The sequence below is a fragment of the Corvus moneduloides genome, chromosome 21 (assembly GCF_009650955.1).
Source record: "Corvus moneduloides isolate bCorMon1 chromosome 21, bCorMon1.pri, whole genome shotgun sequence".
Lineage (NCBI taxonomy): Eukaryota > Metazoa > Chordata > Aves > Passeriformes > Corvidae > Corvus > Corvus moneduloides.
Genome location: NC_045496.1, coordinates 4,210,679 through 4,229,640, shown reverse-complemented (window position 1 = coordinate 4,229,640; position 18,962 = coordinate 4,210,679). Strand labels below are relative to the sequence as shown.

At 55.4% G+C, this 18,962-nt stretch overlaps 1 protein-coding gene across 1 annotated transcript; it reads left to right on the top strand.

Moving 5' to 3' along the window:
* The first annotated feature begins 10,566 nt into the window (after positions 1–10,566).
* Positions 10,567–18,953, top strand: BARHL1 (BarH like homeobox 1). The gene is made up of 4 exons (XM_032130837.1): positions 10,567–10,873; positions 12,206–12,925; positions 16,107–16,329; positions 17,921–18,953. The coding sequence occupies exons 2-4, from the start codon at positions 12,475–12,477 to the stop codon at positions 18,213–18,215; spliced, it is 969 nt and encodes a 322-aa protein (XP_031986728.1). The 5' UTR covers positions 10,567–10,873; positions 12,206–12,474; the 3' UTR covers positions 18,216–18,953.
* Positions 18,954–18,962: the final 9 nt, after the last annotated feature.

Sequence of the window (18,962 nt, the reverse complement as noted above, 5' to 3'; positions counted from 1 at the left end):
TTTCCACTGGACCAGGTTGCTCAGAGCTCCATCCAGCCTGGCCTGGAACACTTCCAGGGATGGGGCAGCCACAGCTTCTCTGGACAACCTGTTTCAATGCCTCACCACCGTCACAGGGAAGAATTTTTTCTAATATCTAATCTAAACCTACTCTCTTTCAATTTGAATCCTTGTTCAAACATTGTCCCTTGTCCTGTCACTCTGGGGTTTCACAAATAGTCTCTCCCCATCTTTCCTGTAAGTCCCCTTCAGGTCATCCCAAAGCCTTCTCTTTTCCAGGCTGAACAATCCCAATTCTCTCAGCCTTAAATATTCCAGTCCCTCATGTTCAGTGGATGTGTCCTGTCCCCGTGTCACTCCTCACCTGCTGGCTCAGGCAGAACAGCACCCTTGGTGTCAACCAACCTCTGGAAAGGACATTGCTGCCCAAATGCAGCATCCCCACCTGTGCCAGACTGGGGTGAGGCTCCAGCTACCTCCATCTGAATGTTTGTTAGTCATTATCCAAACCAATACATCAATGTTGGCCACCTCCAATAAATTTCCAGGGCTCTATCAAGTCAAGAAGGATTCAGGTAGCAACAAAGCAGCAACACAGGACAGAATTCACCAATGTGTCAAAACAGCTCCGTGCACTTCCTGTCACTGACACACACCAGGCTTCTTCCTTTGCTCATTAGAGAATCCCAGCTCACAGAGACACAAAGGTGGCTTGTTTACTTGACCAAGCAAGGGGAAGGAAAGAAAATGCAGCAACTTTGGACAAGACTTTTGTCACCGTGCGCTGCCTCTCGGAGCAGATGAAACGCGCGGCGCGCGATATGAATAAGCGATAAGCAATTGACGAGCAAGTGTTCGGGTACCTTGGCAAAAGACTTAATTTGCAACCTGGCACAAAATCAAAGGCTCTGTCAACGGCTGAGCGGCTCTCCCGCATATGCCTTGCATTACCTGGGAAAGCTCTGTCAGGTAAATTTCCACTGAAAGTAATTAGAGGAATCCCCACTGTATAAACTTTGCAGCAAAATTCTGGGCTCCGGAATTTGATTCTCACCAGGGATCCGATATCTGCTCACAGCCTGATCCTTCATCAGAATTAACAGCTGAGGTTTAACACGTACACACAAAAATGTTCCGCATTTTTTTTTAATGCCTTACCTCTATTTTTGTCTATAGAGCTGAACTGACAAGCACAGCTCATGTAATCTCGCAGCTGTTGTCTTGTCAGAAAAGCCACAGATTCTGCTTAAATAACCTGGGCTTGATACGCACAGCACACGGTAGGCTGGCTGTTCAGGTGCAGCATTGGTCCTCCTGGGTCTGAGGGCAGAAAAACTTCTGGGACTTGGAGTGTTATAAAACTCCTCTCCTGGAACCTAAATAGTGCTTAAAGAAGAAAGGAGTGAGTTCAAGAGTTTCCTGTCACTACAGTACCAGATCAATCCTCCCTTCAGCTGGGATTTTGGCTGACCAAAAAGAATTAAAAATCAGTGTCAGCTGATGGTTGTTCGATGGCCCAAGTGACTCGAGTTGGTGGCTCCCAGCCCTGCAGTGACAATCCAAAGCAGCATCACTGGCCTACAGCAGGCACAATGCAAACAGAGACCACAACACCCTGTGGGGTTCCAAACAGGCAGCACAGACCCAGCTGCCCTGAGCTGCCCTGCACTCTCCTCTGGGACCACAGCAGAGATGTCACCTCCCACACCACAGCCATTCCAGGGCTAACTGCAGGCTCTGGGTCCCTGTCACCATCACTACATTTCCTTGCAGATTCTGGAGGTTTTCCTGTTTTATCTCACAGCCAAATCCTCCAGCAATACAATTATTCAAATCACAGCAAAGCATTTTCATGGTCCAGGCTTTCCCAATATCCCTTGTGCCCTGGACACTCAACTTCTCAGCCTTCATTCTGCCCTCTGCCATGGAATATTTAAGTGCCATCTAGTCCAGCACCCCTGCAGTGAGCAGGGTCATCTTCAGGTTTCTCAGAGCCCCATCCAACCTGACCTTGAATGTTTCCAAAGATGGAGCAGCCACCACCTCTCTGGGCAACCTGTGCCAGTATTTCAACATCCTCATTGTAAAAAAGCTTCTTATATCTTATTTCAATTGACCCTCTCTCTTAGTAAAAACCATTACCTGCCATGTTCAGCACTTCCTCGTGTCTCCCTCAGAGACAGAGGGGCCATCACTCCTCTGCCATTTCCACTGCTCTGGACATCTCCTGATTAACACAGGAAAACAACTCCTTGTGCAGCTTTACAGCCTGGATCATCTCCAGGGCAGGCTCCACCTACACCTGAGCCCCAGTATCCAAAGGCAGCACAAGGAGCAGTTGGCAGCCAATTCTCATTGCTCTTTTGGAGATACTCACCCATGAGGGAGCAGATTTTGGGAGCTCACAGCTTGTGGCAGGGGGAAACCACACACACTGTGTTGGGTTATGGGTGAGCACCTTCCACTGCTTCCAGTGCACAACTCCAAAGAAATGCTTTTTAAATGGATTTGAGGTTTCATTTGTGGCCCTGGTCTGACTTCTGCAGAGATGCTATTTATCAAGACAACTTTAAGTAAACCTCTTGCCTGGAATGAAAAGGGTCACGATTCAGATGTCAAGCACATGAGGTCAGTGTGAAAGCTGCCAGCTCTGGTCTGACCCTGAAACATCTGCCAAGGAGGTGGGGGGCACACACCAGGTTACAGCTCCAGTGAGTTAATTCTTCTTCCCTCATGCTGTTGCCCAGAACGAACAACCAGTGAACTCCAGCAAATATCTGTGGCCATTATTTTAAGAAAGGAAAAAACCCCATCAACCCATATCTCCATGGGACATTAAATACAGCAGCCCAAAATTGCTGAGCACTGTTTGAAACCTTCCTGGGCTTGAAGCAAATAAAGATCATTTAGCCCAGGCTCCCTTGTCCTGCATTTCTCCCTCTGTTCTTAGAAAGGTGGGGAGAGAAAAAAATCAACCCCATTCGTTAAGCCAGTTAAGCACGCTCCTGGCAGGAAAAGCCACATTATTTGTAACCCTAATAATCCAACACTCACCTCTGAGCACAGCTCATCTTGGACAGAATAACGTCTGTTTTAAAAGTACCTGCCTCTCTCTAACTTGTCATGGCATTTGTTGACAACCCTATTGAAAGCCGCTCTCGATGCAGCTGTGAAGGATCTTTCAGCACCTCTTTCTCTTTCCTAGACAGTTTTTGAAAGGGAGGGGAGAAAAAGAAAAAAGCCATCAATACAGGGGGAAAAAGGCATCAGCAGCCAACATCGGCTGATGAAGCGCCTCACCTGGGCCCCCAGCACACCGCCTCCAATTAAATCAAAATGGTTTGTTTTTAATGGTCTTTTACACTGACAAGTGGGCTATCATTCCAGGCCTAGAGAGCTGTCAGGGAGCCGAGGCAAATCCTCCGTTGATAATGCCCAATGCTTCCAATTAGGAGCCGAGGCCGCTCCTGGCGCACTAACGATTCCCCAGCCTCCCCCAAGGCCCCTTCGGCGTTGGCTGTTTCGTCTTCCCTCTTCCTCCGCCGCAAATTACTGACACAAAACGGAGGCGCCCCGGTGCCTCCTCACCACGCCGGGCCCCGGCCCTGTTGGATTTAATGAGGCGATGGAAGTTTTTGCGGATCTTTCGCTAAATTCTTTTCTTGTTTGACAGCTGCTTGAGTGTTGACCTTATAAAAGATTTAGTGTTTCTCATTATTTTCTGTCAAGCTTTACAAGCGATAGCTTCGCGGAAAATCATTTGCATCTCGATGTGCGCGCGCGTGCGGGGTGGGTTTTGGTGGGGTTTTTATTTTTTGTGTCTGTACAGGGATGCTCGGTGCGCTGAGCGTCAGTGTGTGCACCCTACCCCTCTCTGTATTGTTTATTTTACTCCCTCCTCCACCCTTCCTGAAAAAAAAAATCCACTGTTTTGTGTTGTTTTGGAGGGGAGGGAAAAAAGGAAAAAAAAAAAAACCACACACCCCCAGGATTTGTTAGACTCCTGTAAATGAGAGGGGTTTGGGGAGAAAAAAAAAAAAAAAAGAAAAGAAAATAATAGAGATTGGTTTCCTGTAAAGAGAGCTCAGGAAAGTGTTTTGTCACCCTGTAAAAGGATTCCATCAAACAGATGATGGAGAAACAAGGCTGAGTCCCGGTGCAGCTTTGTTGTTAAAGTGAAAAATCTTGCGAGGCTGGGAAGCTGCCTGGGGGCAGGTGGGCAGAACCAGGCAGGTGCTGGGAGAGGAACAGGAACAGCCACATCTCCGTGGATCCTTCCAGGCCAGGAGGAGAGCATGGTGCTGTTCCTTACTTGTTTCAGGCCTTTTCATGGGTTCTTCCTCAACACCTCCTAAAAGTCATCCATTAAACATCCACAGACCATAAACCCCAGCTCCATTAACTATAACTCCCCCCATAAGCTGAGCTTATTTTGCACCCAAGGGTGCTCACAGTGCCCAGCAGCTACAGCACCCAGAAAACCCTGCTCAGTCTCTGGGGTTTGCTGCCATCAGGGGAGCTCTGCCTTCCCTGCACCAGCTTGGCCTTTCTGCATCTCACATGCAATTTATCAGCCCTCAATTAGCACACATGCTTTAATGTATCCTGCAATTTAACACATTATTATAACTGTAAAACCCCAAAGAAAACATCTCCCCCCACAATACATATTTAAGTTTTAGGAGTGCTAATTTTTTTTTTTTTGCTCCTCTAATTCTGTGAAGCAAACACTGACATCACAATGTCCCAGCTGCAACAGTCCTGCAGGTTTTCATTTGTCAATAACAAATGCAATGACCAGCAGCAAAACATTGCTCCTCAGCAGCAGCTGGAGCCCATGGCAGCTCCATCTTCCTGCAAGGAAAACCTTTCAGCTTTTTCCTACAAACCATGTTCCTGTCCTGCTGCAGCCAGTGCTCCAAACAAAATCCTGGCATAAAACCCCGTAACTGCAGCAGAGTAATGGCAAAGATCATCAGCTGTCTCTAGAGGAGGTACCTCTGGGTTCATCATTTAAAATATGAATTAGAAGAGCCAGAGATGAGGATTCATCACTGGCATTGACTTCTCAACACCAGTCTCTGTCATAATAAGGCCTTTGACCCAAGGACACCCTTATCTGGACTCTAATTACTGAGAGGGTTTCTCATTTTTTAAAACAGCACTTGCCCCTGTCCTACACCTGGTGCTTCCCACTCACTCATGCTGAGGGCAGGAGCTGGCATCCCTCACAACTTCTTCAAGGCTCTGCTCATTTTAATTACTGCCAGTTGTGGCTCAGTGTGACATTTCTCACCCAGGAGCTTTGTACCGAGACTGGAGTGAATAAACTGCTCTTTCCTCTCCCATGGCTTCAACCCCATTCCAGGCAGAAATGTCCCTGTGCCCAGTTCCCAGCACTGGTGGATAAGGGAGCATGACAGAGGCACATTCAAGAGAAGTAGCTCAGCTGTCCTTACCTGCAAGCACTGGATTTTTCTAACAATCCCAGCTCCAAGGGAAAAACTGCTGCATCTTTAATGGGAGGTTGGAGTTGGAACAACCAGGGATTGTCCTTGCCAGCTCTCTGGGGTTACCCACCTACTTCAGCAGCCCCTGGTTCTGCCTCCCCCACCTCTCCCTCCCAGAGAGGAGTTATGCCACTGCTGCTATTTGTGAGAAAGCAAAAACATCCAGAAACAGCTGTCTGAAGTTAGGCACTCAAATGCATATTTAAGTACCTGAACGCCTTCCTCCAGAGAGGGGGAATAGCTAAATACGCTTTGTTTGTCTTGATTAATGAGATCACTAGCAAGCTTTTCAGGGCAAAGACTGCTCTGTATTTTTACATATGCAAAACCTGACATCCAGCCAGCCTGAGCAGGGGGTGGGGGGGAAGCAGGAGGCAGCTCAGCACAGCCACACGAGGCAGATGCACAGCACAGGGAATTGTGCTGGGGCAGGCAGAGCCTGTGGCCCCCCATGGAAAACACTCGAGTTTCAGTCACTGCAGGTTTGCTTCACACAGCTGTGAGCGACCCCCTCTGCTCACCCCAAAGGGCCCTGGGAGCTTTCTCCCCCAGATTACTTCCCTTTTGTTTATGGTCACGGGCATTTTTTCCACCCTGTCCCCACTCAAAGGTGATTCCTGGGGAGCTGCTGCTTCTGTGTTTTTAGGGTAGGTCGTGTAAGAGCCCCTGATCTCACCAGGGGCTTCCCTGGGAGCTCTGAGCCCATCCTGGCCCCTCAGTGAGGCACATGAGTCCTGTGTTGTAGAAAACAAGGCATATTTATTTCAATGCCCACCTTAGGGCATGCAGCCTTTGAAAACGTCAGACCAAAAAAACCCCACCATAATAAAATTACAGGGTTTTGTTGCTAGAGCAGGATAAGAATCTGCTGAGGTCAATCAGAAAGCTACTCTTCATCTTAAGCAGGTTAAGTGTTTAACTTCAGCTGGAGCAACATCTCCCAGTCAGGCAAAAGCCCTTTTGCAATCTGCAGTCTCCTCCCTGTCTGTGCTTCAACCTATTTTCTGTGGCTGGCTCCTGGCTGTAACCAATCCTCTCTCTGCTCCTTTCCTCATAGGCTGAGCCTCATCTCAGGACTTTTCCAGACCCCGACTCTCGTAAAAAGGCTCTCAGTGCCTCCCACTGAGAAGTGCCTGCGAGTGGTCCCCTTCCCCAGAGGGCCCCCACAGCAAGGGCCATGCTGGGCACAGCCCTTGGACCCTGGGATTCCACAGGCAATAGACTTTCTCTCTGGTTTTACAGTTATGCTAATGCAGATATAGCCAAATAAATCATAAATGTAAGAGGAATGATTGTGTCTTAGCCTGTTCATTACTTCGTGTCAGGTGCACAACACAACCTGAACACCGCAGTTCTCATCACACTGAGGAGCACAGCAGTGCTCACACCATCACAGCTCCACAGGGAAGGCAGGACAGGCACCTTCACTGCTGGTTCTCAACAAATAGATTGGATGCAGCCATGTCCTGGCTGATATCAAATCTGTAAAATCTCATCAGTCCTTCCCATTTCTTTGCCAAAAAAAATCTTCCCATCAGTGCCTGATTCAGCAAAGCCATTGCCTTGCCTGTGTGATGGAATCCAAACACCTGCTTTAAGTGCTCTGCCAAACTGAGGCCTCACCACAGGCAGTGCCTTCACTTGAAGGTGGCTCCAGCCAGCTCCACACTCACCCTGCAATAGCTGCTGGTGCTTGGAGTGCCTCAGGGCTGAGCTTCTTCAAGCACTTGCTGAACAAACTCAAACTCTACCAACACCAACTCAACATCACAGCACCCAAACCCACAGGCGACAGCAAAGGTTCAGTCAGGAGCCAACACACTTGGAATCCACCTCCTTCCAACAGAGCATTTCACCTCAAATACCACTTGGTAAAAGGTGTCATTATTTTAACTGTGCATCTCCATTATTGCTAAAGGAATAATTAATGACTCTTATGTAGTCTGCTTCTCACATCTGCCATTACAGCTCAGATTGTACCAACTTTTTAAGCCAAATTAACTCCCAGTTTTCATATTCACCATTCCCTTGGCACTTGGAGAGCTCAGGTGTGTTCACCCCAGAGCTCTGGGAGGTGAGATCTGCTGTGCTGGGCAGCCCAACTGCACCCTGAGCTCAGGTGGATGTGCCCAGCATGATTTTGCCCCCACACCTCAGCACTGGGATTAGCCCAGCCCTCCTACATAAAGCCACCATCAGCCAAAGGACAGGAAGAACTCATGCTGAGCTCAGGGCTCATTGCCCCTCAGATTTCCACCCAAACCTCAAAGAGAAGAGATCTTTGCAACATTACACGATATTGCTCAAGGTGAAACAATAAAGTAAACTGCAAGAGCAGCTTTTCTTACCCCTCAGGACACTGACAGCTCCCCAGCAGCTGCTCCCACATTTCCCACATCCCCTCCTTAAGGCAGCTTGTACCTCAAACTGCCCTTTTATAAGGAAGAAGCTGTAACAAACTCCACCCTGCCCACACCTGAGCTGAGGGAGGAACAAAATCACCTGGTCCACACCGGGGAAAACCCTGGTATGTGGTTGCCTCTTTTTAGTACAGGCCCCTAAATAAAACCCATCTAAAATAATGAGGAGGATAACAGCAGGGTTTGCCAAGCTGGCAGAGGTGGATTATAACCAAAGACCTTTCCCACCTCCCAGGGAGGGAAGAAGCTGGGCCTTAAATGACTTGTCTTGCTAAAAATGACACTGTTTACAAGCGTGTGAGAAATACAGGCACGAGGTTTGTCCTCCTGCCTGCTGGGCAGCTCCAGCTCTCAGCCCAGCCACAGCATCAGTGTCCTCTTGCAGCAGCCACTGAGGTCCCTGGGGTGTGCTCAGGGAAGGAAGCACCTCCAGAGAGTCCTGCCCGGCTGGGAAGGGCTGGCACAGAACGGTGTGCACCAAGCCCCTGTAGAGCTGCCGGCTGGGACAGACCCAGGAAACCAACAAAGAGACCAGAAACCCAAAAAACATCAGCCAAATAAACGAAGTGCGTTCAGGAGACACCTCTCAGTGGGGCTCGGAGCCGACAGATCTGCCCCGCTGCCCCCGAAATCCTGGGGAAGGCTCTGCCGCAAATGTCCCCGGTGTGGCTCCTCGGAGGGGCTGCTCGGGGGCAGCGCGGGGCACCCCCTGCCCCGGCCCGCACCCAGCGCTCCCCGCCCGACCCTGACCCCTCCGAGCCGTGGGCCAGCGTGTCCCGCTGCCCGTGCGCCGGCGGAGCCCCGCTTGGGGTCCCGGCCCCGCCGCCGCGGACGCCGCTTGTCCTGCAGTGACACCCACCGGTAACGGGGCTGCACCGCTGCTGCGGCTTCCCCGCGCCGGGCCCGCCTCCGCCCCGCCTCGGCTGTCCCCCTCCCTTCTGCTGCTGCCCCACCCCGAGCCCTCCTCTCTCTCCTTGTCCCCCTCCCTTCTGCCGTCTGCCCCCACCCCGAGCCCTCCTCTCTCTCCTGTTCGTTTCGTTACCGAGCATCCCAGCGGAGCCTGTCGCTGCCGAGCATCCCTCCCTGGGCCTGCTGAGCACCCAGCCGGCGTTCAGGAGGAGATTCAGGGCAGCAGAGCCTCCGGGGAATTCCGGACCAGATTCAGCCAGAGCCTTCCAGGACACTGGGCTGTGCATCACCAGCAGATATTTCAGGATTAACTCTTGCTCATCACAGCTCAGCAGTCCCTGGCCCAGCTGTGGAAGGTGTCCCGCAACCGAAACCTCTGGGCACACCTGGGTCAGCCCTGTCTCTTGACCCCAGGGCCAAACCTGCCCTGGTGACAGGTGCAGGAGAGCCCAGCCCTGTCCATCGGCAGCACCCAGCGGGGTGGGATGAACAGCAACTCCCAAAGCTGTCACAGTCCTAAATCCACCCCTGGGTTGTGACTGAAGCTTGTGAGGAGGTGACTGTAAATGCAGATGGCATCAGGGATCTCCTCTTGACTGATGTATTTGTGGGCAGGAGCAGTCTGGAAAATGGGGTTTAAGGGCAGACACACAGAGGAAGGAGTGTGCACTGCTTGGTGTGTGACAGGATTTCCTGTCTGTGCTGGGAGCCACAGACAAATCATTGGAACCCCACTTGTCCAGTGCCCAGTGAGGTAGGAGGGACACCACATATGGGCAGAATGGGGCACAATGCTGCCTTGGGGCGTTAGTTTTGAAACAACTTAATAAAAACAACAGCATTAATAGTAATAATAGTAATAATAACATCAATGTCAGCCACACTGACCTTAGAACATGAGTAGCAAGTGCATCTGTAGCTGCTGGGAGCTCCAAGTATGGCCTAGGAGTGACAGTCCCTGTCCCCAGGGCCTTGGCTTGACATGGCACAATACAGAACCTGCTCTGGGATGAGGATTGTACCCCCCACACAAATACCCCCCAAAATCCTGCACATCATCAGGAAGTTGGTCTGATCTGGGGACTTCCTTGTGGTTATTTGAAGGCAGGTCAAGAGCAACAGACTCACCAGCCCAAACTGCATGGCTGATCCAAATCCTAATTCTAATCCCACTCCCAGCCCTGCTGCCTATTCCAGTCCCATTCCTGGTCCCAAATACAACCTCAGTGCTGGTCCTGATCCCAGTGCCAATTTCCAGCCCAAGTGTGGTCTCCTGGTTGAATAAGGAGGCCAGAGCCCAAAACCCAACACAAACTCTGCAAATAGCTGGGAAACCCCATTGGGGTCTTGGCACCGCTTCTCACTGGGCCCAGCTCCTGCACATCCATTGCTCCGGTCCAGTCCAAAGGGACACTTGGCCCAGCCTTGTGGACGGTGGACTCTGCAAAACTGACCTGGCCCCCAGTGCCGGGTCCTGGAGCAGCACGTCTGTGCTGAGAGGGAGACAGGGCAGAGCAGCAGCAGCAGGAACCCCACACCCAGGGACAGGGAGGACGAGCACCCCCAGCACGGGCGTGTTGCATCCCCGAGGTGGGGGCAGGCTGGGACCGGGGCTGATGCCGATTTTGTTCCTGGGCTTGTCCTCCTCTAAGGTTCTTTTGTTCCGCTGCCCCGATCGCAGCCGGCCCCGAGCCTGCAGGGCCGAGGGCAGGAGGCGCGGGGGGCCCTGCCTGCGCCGCTGCCCGACAGCTGGCAGCCGGGCTTCCCCAGGGGGGCTCTCCTCTCCTTGGTCGCCTCCAAGCTGCCGGCCAAGGGCGGCTTTGGAAGAGGGACAAGATGCAGCTGACTGGCCGGGAAGGTGGGGAACAGAAGAAATCGAGTATTTGAGAAATAACCAGCGACATCGCTTTAAAGTGACGCAGCTTCACGCACCCGGGTGTGGACATTTTCCTATCTCCGCGGCGAAGGGTCTATCCACGGGAAAAGTCCCTAAAAAACCCTCGAGGAGACAGCAGCCAGTCTGACCGTGAGAAGGTGGGAATCCTGCATGAGCCTGTCCTTCTCCAGCCTGGGAGACCAACAACAGCAACTCCCCCGGCGGGGCGAGAGGGAGGAAAGTTGGTGTCTCCGGCAGAAACGGGCAGGACGGGGCAGCCCTGCCTGAGGCCATCGGGGTTTTATTTAAAATGCGATTGACGACAGAAAAAATCCGCTCTGAGTGCGGTCCCTTCCCAGTTGCACCAGTAGGTACCGCCGCTGGGCGCTGGCAGAGCGGGCAGAGCGATGCCCGGTCCTCGCCGCTCCGGCAGCGCTGGGCGGGGGGCGCGGCTGCCCGGCGGCCCCGCGGACCTCTCTGCTCGGCCACAACCGATTTCCAGGGCATACAACGAAATTCGCAGCTCCGAGGCTCATCTCGGGCTCAGAGCAGCCGCCTCAGTGCTGGGGGTTTTGGGAGGGTTTCGGTGCTTTTCCTTTCCCTTTTTATTTCTTCTTTTTTTTCTCCTAATTTTTTGTTTTTAATTTTATCGCCCAGCAAAACTTTCCCTGCTCGGGAGGGACCGGCAGATCGGCTAATTGCGGGGGGAGGCGCGCAGAAAGCAGTAACCCCTCGACAACCCACCCAACCCACACCCCCCCGCCCTCCGCGGCTAATCATCCCATTAAGAGCCCCATCAGCGGGATAATGACAGCAAAAGAGGGCGGAAACCGCCCGGAAAGCGCGGGGATCCGGGCGACAATTAATTCCCGTTAATCAAGCTCCAAGGTGTCGCCTGCTGGGGAGTGACATCCCCCAAAACGCCTGGCGGCCAATGGGCGCGTTCGCACGGGCTGGGTGGGGGGTGCCGGGGTCCCCCAGCCGGGGCGGCCCAAGTTCAGCTTTTCTCCCCATTTCCCCCGTTCCCCCCCTCGGGGAGGGCGCGGCGCTCCCGCCGCTGTCCGAGGTGCTGAAGGCACCGCCGGCTCCGGAGCGGCTCCGGCGCTGTCCGAGGTGCCGCAGGCTCCGGAGTGACTCCGCTTTCCCCCCCGGCGCTGTCCGAGGTGCCGGCGGGGAAGGGGGGCGCCGCGGCGGCCCGGCGACTGGCCACCCCCTCCGCCCTCCTCTCGCCCTTCCCCATTGATTTCTGGATCATTAAGTGGTTAAGGCGCTGCGAAGCCTTCACTATCGATCGCTGTCTCCCCACCTCCGGCTGGGAGCCCCCGGGCTGCTCCCCAGCCCCGCGCCGCCGCGGCTCCGGGCACGGGTGGGGTGGCCGGGACCCCGGGTGAGGTTGGGGTCCGTCCCCCCTCACCCCACCCCCTTCGCGGCCAAAGTTTGACTCTGCCTCCCTCTCCCCCCCTCTCCTGTCTGTCTGTCTGTGAGTGCAGCTGGGCGCGATGCTGAAGACGGAGCAGCCCTGGATCTAACGCGCGGCGCCTCGGAGAGCCTTGCAGCAATTCTTGCCCGGATCCCAGACTGAACTTTGCTCTTTTTTTTTTTTTCTTTTTACCTTGTTTTTTTCTTTTGTTGGTTTTTTTTTTTTTTTCTTTCGCCTTTTTGTTTTTCCCTCCTGTTATTGTTAATTATCGTTATCAAACCGCTTCCGCCGCGCCCTCCCCGCCAATGCCCGTGTGAGCGCCGGCACCTCGCGGGGGCCATGGAGGGCTCCACCGGGTTTGGGATCGACTCCATCCTCTCCCACCGAGCCGGCAGTCCGGCCGTGCCCAAGGGGGACCCGCTGGTGGGGGACGGCCGGTCCCCGCTGGAGCTGAGCCCCCGCTCAGAGGGCAGCAGCGGGTGCCCCTCGCCCCGCTCGCCGGGCCGCGAGTGCCTGGAGGCGGCGGTGCCGCGGCCGGGCCTGGATGCGCATCTCCAGCCGGGGCAGGTCTCGGCTCCCTCGCAGTCCCGGACCGTCACCTCCTCCTTCCTCATCAGAGACATCCTGGCCGACTGCAAGCCCCTGGCCGCCTGCGCGCCTTACTCCAGCACCAATGGACCTCACGGCGGGCAGGAGCCGGCGGGCAGGATCCCCACCAAGCCCGGCGAGGATTTTAGGGAGAAAATGGAAAAAAACACCAGCAGCTCCTCCTCGGACTCGGAGTACAAAGGTAAGAGCCGCTCACCTTGCTGGGCTGTGCAGGGCGGCCCGGACCCACAGCCTCTGGCGGCCCGGGGGTCTCCCGGTGCTCTGGGATCTCGCTGCGGACCCGGCTCCGGCGCGCCCCGCTGAGGGGGGGAGGTCACGGTATCGGTCGCTCCCGAAATGACCGAGGGGTCGGCACCAACTTGAGGAAACTTGGGGGTTCGGGGCTCGGTGGGGCTCGGCCCGGTGGAAGGGGTTGGGGCAATCGGTGCTTCATTAAACGCGCCCGGGTGATGCGCCGGGGCTGCCTTCCGCCGCAGAGATCCGGCTGTGCCGTTCCTACCCGCGGGGAAAGGAGAACCGGAGACGGATTTTTGCCTGCGGATAAAAAAAAAAAAAAAGAAAAACCAAAGCAAACGAACCAAAACAAAACCATAATAAAATAATCATGCATTTGCCAGGTATTTCTTCTGCTCCTGTGAGAAACGAGCAAGCCAGACGGTGGGGTTTGATTCGATTTTTGTTGTTTGTATTATTATTTTGGAAATCGTTCAAAACCGAGCATTACAGACAGGGAACCCCGGGCCGCATCCACAGCGCCGGCGGGGCGTGGGGCTGGATGAGGCGGCTGCTCGCCCTGAGCCTGGGGGCTTCGGCCTCCCGGGTCCCCCCAGTCCCTTCCCGGCCTCCCCCTGCAGCAGTCGGGGCAGAGAGAGGCACAGGAACAGCACGAGGGGATTTGGGGTCAGACCTCACCCCCCTGAGCAGTTTATCCCGAGTGCCTTCACCCACCCCACCCTCATCACCCCTGCAAAACTTTTCCCCGGGAAAACTGTTCGCCGGCTGTTTGTGAGGGAAAGGAGAGGGTATCCAGCCGGGGGGAGAAAAGGGAGGCGATGGCACCTTACGGGGCCGCTGAATTTGAGGGGATTGGCAGGAAAAAAGGGGGACAGGCTGAGCTCCGTCCCGGCTGCAAATGCACCCTGGGCCAGCCCGGAGCCGCTGGGCTGAAATCTGGTTCATGGAGGAAAAAATATTCACCCAATTAAGCCTCCAAAGGCGGCGGCAGGCTCTGGACGTCACGGGGGGATTTTCGCTCCAAACGGGGGATGGAGCCCGGGGTCGGTGCCGGGGCTGGAACTGCCCCGGGAGGAAGCATCGGCCCCAACGCTTTGCAGGGCAGGCATTTGAAAACAGCCGCGATTCCAACCTTGGTTTGTTTTAGTCTCCTACACCCGGCCCGAATTCCTTCAGCTCTTCTCCCCTTGCCCCAAATCGCCGAGACGCGAAAGAAGCGAGGGGAGAGAAGAAAAGCGGGTTCTCCGCATCCCCCTGAGCCGGCCGAGCCCGGGCTGGGGGAGCCGGATTTGGGTGGGGGTCGTTTCCCGGCGCCGCTCGGCTCCTCTCCTGTCCGTGCGGCGGGACAGCCGCGGCCACGCTGCAAATGCCGTTTAAATGGGGTGGGGGGGAATCCTTTAAATTGCGGGGAAAACACGGCTTAAATCGGGGGGGGGGGGGGGGGGGGTGGAAAAACCCCACTGCTTAAATGAGGGGAAAAAAGACTTGATTAAGTGGAGGGGAAAAACCCCACAGTTTAGATGGGAAGGAAACCACAGTTTCAAAGAGGGTAAAACCCCCGCATCTGTGGAGGAGCGGGTGAAGATCCCTGCTCCCAGCGCGATCCTTTTTGTGCTGCTTTGGAAATAGCCTTTCCGGGGGCAAAACGCCCCAGATTTACTCCGCAAAGGGGCTGTGAAGCTGGGCCTAACCCCAGCGGCCAAAGTGCCGAAAAAATCCATATATGTATTTATATATGTATATATAATTTTTTTTTAAAAGCTAGGAATAGCCAGAGGTAGATCCGAACCGAGCAGGGAAGCCGTCGCCGCCGTTCCTGCAGCCCTTTGGCGAGCAGGAACTTTTTAGGAGCCGAGGATGAGCCCAGGGGCCGGGGGGCGATTTTCCTCCTCGGGATGCTGGAGGCCAGACCCGCTTTTCTCTTCAGAAAAGTCCATACAAACTTTCGGGCCGTTCCCGGGAGAGAGCGGGACCGACCCCCCTGCCCGGGTCCGGCGGGGTCGGGGCTGCCGCTTTCCCGGGAACCGGGACCGGATCTCCCCGCTCAAGGATCGTCCCCTGCTCGTTCTGCCTGCTCGGCCAGAGCCGGGATTTCTGGTTGAAGGGTTTCACTCCCCGGTGGCTCAATTAGCCGGATTATTGTCTTCCTACAGAGAGAAATCAGCTCGCGTTCGGCTCCAGCCCTGTCCCTCCTCACCCCCGCCACCAGCAAATTTAACATAAATCCCTGTAAAAAAAAAAAAAAACCGCCAAACGCCGCCGATTTGTATAAATCGAGCCTATTTGCTCCATAATCTCCTCCAGGAAGGGTGGAGAAGGCGAGCACAAGCAGGAATTTATTTTTCCCCCTTTATTTTTGTTTTTGCTCGGTAATTTTTCCATCACCTTCCAACATTTTGTGGCGTAAATTCTCGCATCGCTCCGCCAGCGCGTAGGTACCGACCGCGCTAACGAAAAGCCGCCAGCCCCTCTCAGTCGGCCTTTTTTAAGATAAATAACAGCCCGGGCAGGGGTTTGCGAAGTGATTTCCCCAGTATTTCGTTGTGCGCCCTGGAGCAGGGAGGTTTGTTCCGTGCCCCGGCAGCATCCCCGGGAGGACGGAGGCTCCTCCGCGGAGGGGAGAGGCAGGACCAGCACGGCTACATTCCCCTCCAAAAAAATGTGGGCTCGCAATTTTCATTTTTGGTTTGTTAGTTTTGGTTCAAAAAAAAAGTAAAAAAAAAAAAAAAAGAGAGAGCGAAAAAAAGAAGGAAAAAAAATACCCAAGCATCGATAAAGCTTTTGAATTTGGGGGAATAAGCCCAGAGGAAGGTCCTGCCCCGTGAGAAATGAGGGGTGAGGGGGATGCGGGGGGGTCTGGGCAGAAGTGCGGCGGGGCCGGGCCGGGGGTCCTCTCGGCACAGCTCAGCGTTCCTGCTCCGATCCCAGGCCTTCGGGACGGGGAAAAGTCGGGCCCGGCTCGGGGAGCCCCTGAATTCCCTCGGGCAGCCGGGATTAAAATTTACGGGGGTGCAGAGCAAATGTGCCGCGAGCCCCACTCGGACCCGAGCCCCTGCTCGGTTACCTCTCTTTTGAGGGTAATTCCCTTCCTGCCCTGACCTGGCCTCTCTTCCTCCCTCTCGGCTCAGTGAAAGAAGAAGGGGACCGAGAGATCTCCAGTTCCCGGGACAGTCCCCCGGTGCGGCTGAAAAAGCCGCGCAAAGCCCGCACCGCCTTCACCGACCATCAGCTGGCCCAGCTGGAGCGCAGCTTCGAGAGGCAAAAATACCTGAGCGTGCAGGACAGGATGGAACTGGCCGCCTCCCTCAACCTCACCGACACGCAGGTGAAAACGTGGTACCAGAACAGAAGGTAAAAATGCACCGTTCCCTCCTGCCCACAGCGCCGGGATCCCGCCCTGCTCCCCTCCCCGGCCGCGCACCCCCAAACCAGGCAGGGCTTTTGCACCCCACAACCACCCCGTCCCTCCTGGCACCGGGACAGGGGCGATGTCCATCCCGTCCCCGCCTCTCCCGGGGCCTTTTACCCCAAAGTCAAGGGAAGAGAAGCGATGCCGAGGCAGGGCGGGTGTGGGGCGGGGGGGGGGGGGGGCGATCCGTGCCCCCAGCCCCGGCAAGGCGGGGAGGTAGGACCGGGCTTCCAGCTAAACACAACAGCATAACACATCGGCCCATTAATAATAGATACCAATTACTGCTTTGGGCATCAATAATTAACACCCTTTACAGTAATTACACAATTATTATTATGATGAATAATTTACTGGTGGAAATAGGTTTAGCGCTTCAGCGACAAATCTGTAAAAGGGTGGTGTGGTGGCTTCAGTGGGCTCGTCCGGATATCCCCAGCCCCGACCATTGCCACTGCCACCAAGCGAGGGACCTCCGGCTGCAGCCCCCACCCTGTCCCCTCGCTCACTCCAGGGTTTTGCCCTCCCTCCCCATCATTTCCAGTCCCACTTCTCCATCTGCAAAGATCCTCCCGAGCCGGGGGTTCGGGGAAGTTTAGGGGCGGCGAGGGACCGTGTGATCATCCCTCCTTTCCTCAAATCCCTCCTGCAAGGACACGCCGGAGCCAAGCCAGTGCTCCCAGCCCCTTCCCAAGCCGGCCCGGCCCGCCAGCGGCGAGATCCTGGGGCAGGGGCTTCTCCACGAGATCCGGCACACGCACATGAACATATAAATATATAAATACATAAAAATATATATATATACACATGCCTATACCGATATAGACGCATATTTAAAAATATACAAATATACACATACATGCATATATATATGTGTGTGTGTGTATATATACTTATATTTAGACACAGATACATATATACGCTGCAAACGAATTCCCCGGGACCCTGCCCCACGCGTGTCCCCCCGCGGGACCCCCGCAGCCTCCCGAGCGGCCCGGCCTGGCCCCGGCAGCCCCGGCCCGCAGAGGGGGTCCCGGAGCCCCGGGCGGCGGAGCGGGGCCGCCGCGGCCTCGGGCCGGAGCATCGCGGTGGTCGCAGCATCCGCGCTCAGCTCACGGATCCCCTGGGTCATCCGCGGGTCGTGTGACAACCTGGAACTTGCACCCCCAGGAAGGGACTGGAATGTTGGTCGCGGTTTTTGTCGCCGGGATTCGCATCCCGCCATCGGATCCCAGCCGGGCTGTGGCTCCGGTGCCTCCGGGAAAGCTCCGTGGGCGCTCACGCCGGGAATGCCGGGGAGATAAGCTCCCTCCCGCCACTAATGGGGTCTACATCCCATCCCATTAAATCCCATCCCATCCCATCCCTGCCGTACGAGGGACACTGGCCCTGGGAGCCAGCGGTGGGAGCGGGGATGCGCAATGAGAGCAGAGCCCGGGGAAAGGGGATATGCAAAGAGTAAAAAGAGCCCGGGAGCGGCTTTGGGAGCATCCCTCCCCTCCTTGACCTCTTCTCTCGACTTGTCCCCCCCAGGACCAAGTGGAAAAGGCAGACGGCGGTGGGCCTGGAGCTGCTGGCTGAGGCTGGCAACTATTCAGCTCTCCAGAGGATGTTCCCCTCGCCCTACTTCTACCCGCAGAGTTTGGTCTCCAACCTGGACCCCGGCGCCGCCCTCTACCTGTACCGCGGACCCAGCGCGCCGCCCCCCGCCCTACAGAGACCCTTGGTGCCCCGCATCCTCATCCACGGACTGCAGGGCGGCAGCGAGCCCCCGCCGCCCCTGCCCCCGCTGCCCGGCGTCCTGCCCCGGGCTGCACAGCCCCGGTGAGCCCCGGCCGCCCGGGCAGCCCCGCCGGCACCCACCGGCCCGAGGGGCTCGAGGGGGCCACCCCACATCTCCGGGGCCACGAGCAAGAGACAGACTCCCGCTCATCCCCAAATATATATATATATAAAATTATAAATGAGACCACCCCCTCCTTTTTTAAAATATATATAAAGAATGCCAGAAGAAAGGACAGGCTTGGCAGGACGGAGGCGGCAGAGCTGCCCCCCACCCCGCGGGGCACTCGCCACCTTTACCCCCTTGTGCCCCCGACGGGCAGCGGGGCCGCTGCGTGTCCCCTCACTCCGGCGTGGGACGGCGCCGGGAGCACGGGCGGGGGTCGGATGCTCCCGGGGGGCTTCACCTCCCCGCCCCCTCCCCAGGAACAGCCAGGGGAGCCGAGCCACACCTGCCACGGGCGGCTCCGGGGAGAACCCTCCCCGCTATCTCCGGCTCCCCGACCCCGGGGCAGCGGTCCCGCCGCCGGGAAGGACCGTGGGGTGGCCCGGGCCGATGGCCCCAGCGAGACTTTGGGACGTCCGTAACTTAAACTAAAAAAAAAAAAAAAAACAAAAACAACCAAAAAAATTAAAAAAAAAAGAAAAGAAAAAAAAAAGAAGCGGTGGAATGTAAATACGGTGCAAAATGTATATGAATTATTTATTTGTGAACCCTGAGGGCGTATTTGTGTAAGTGATTCTTGTCAGTCTGTATCCCGGGGCCGGCCCGGCCGGGCGGGGGGCGCGGGGG

Bases quoted from the DNA above. Each gene is read 5' to 3' on its own strand.
- BARHL1 (XM_032130837.1), top strand. From the start codon at position 12,475: ATGGAGGGCTCCACCGGGTTTGGGATCGACTCCATCCTCTCCCACCGA. The intron at 12,926-16,106 runs GTAAGAGCCGCT...CTCTCGGCTCAG, and splicing joins CTCGGACTCGGAGTACAAAG to TGAAAGAAGAAGGGGACCGA. The intron at 16,330-17,920 runs GTAAAAATGCAC...TGTCCCCCCCAG, and splicing joins ACGTGGTACCAGAACAGAAG to GACCAAGTGGAAAAGGCAGA.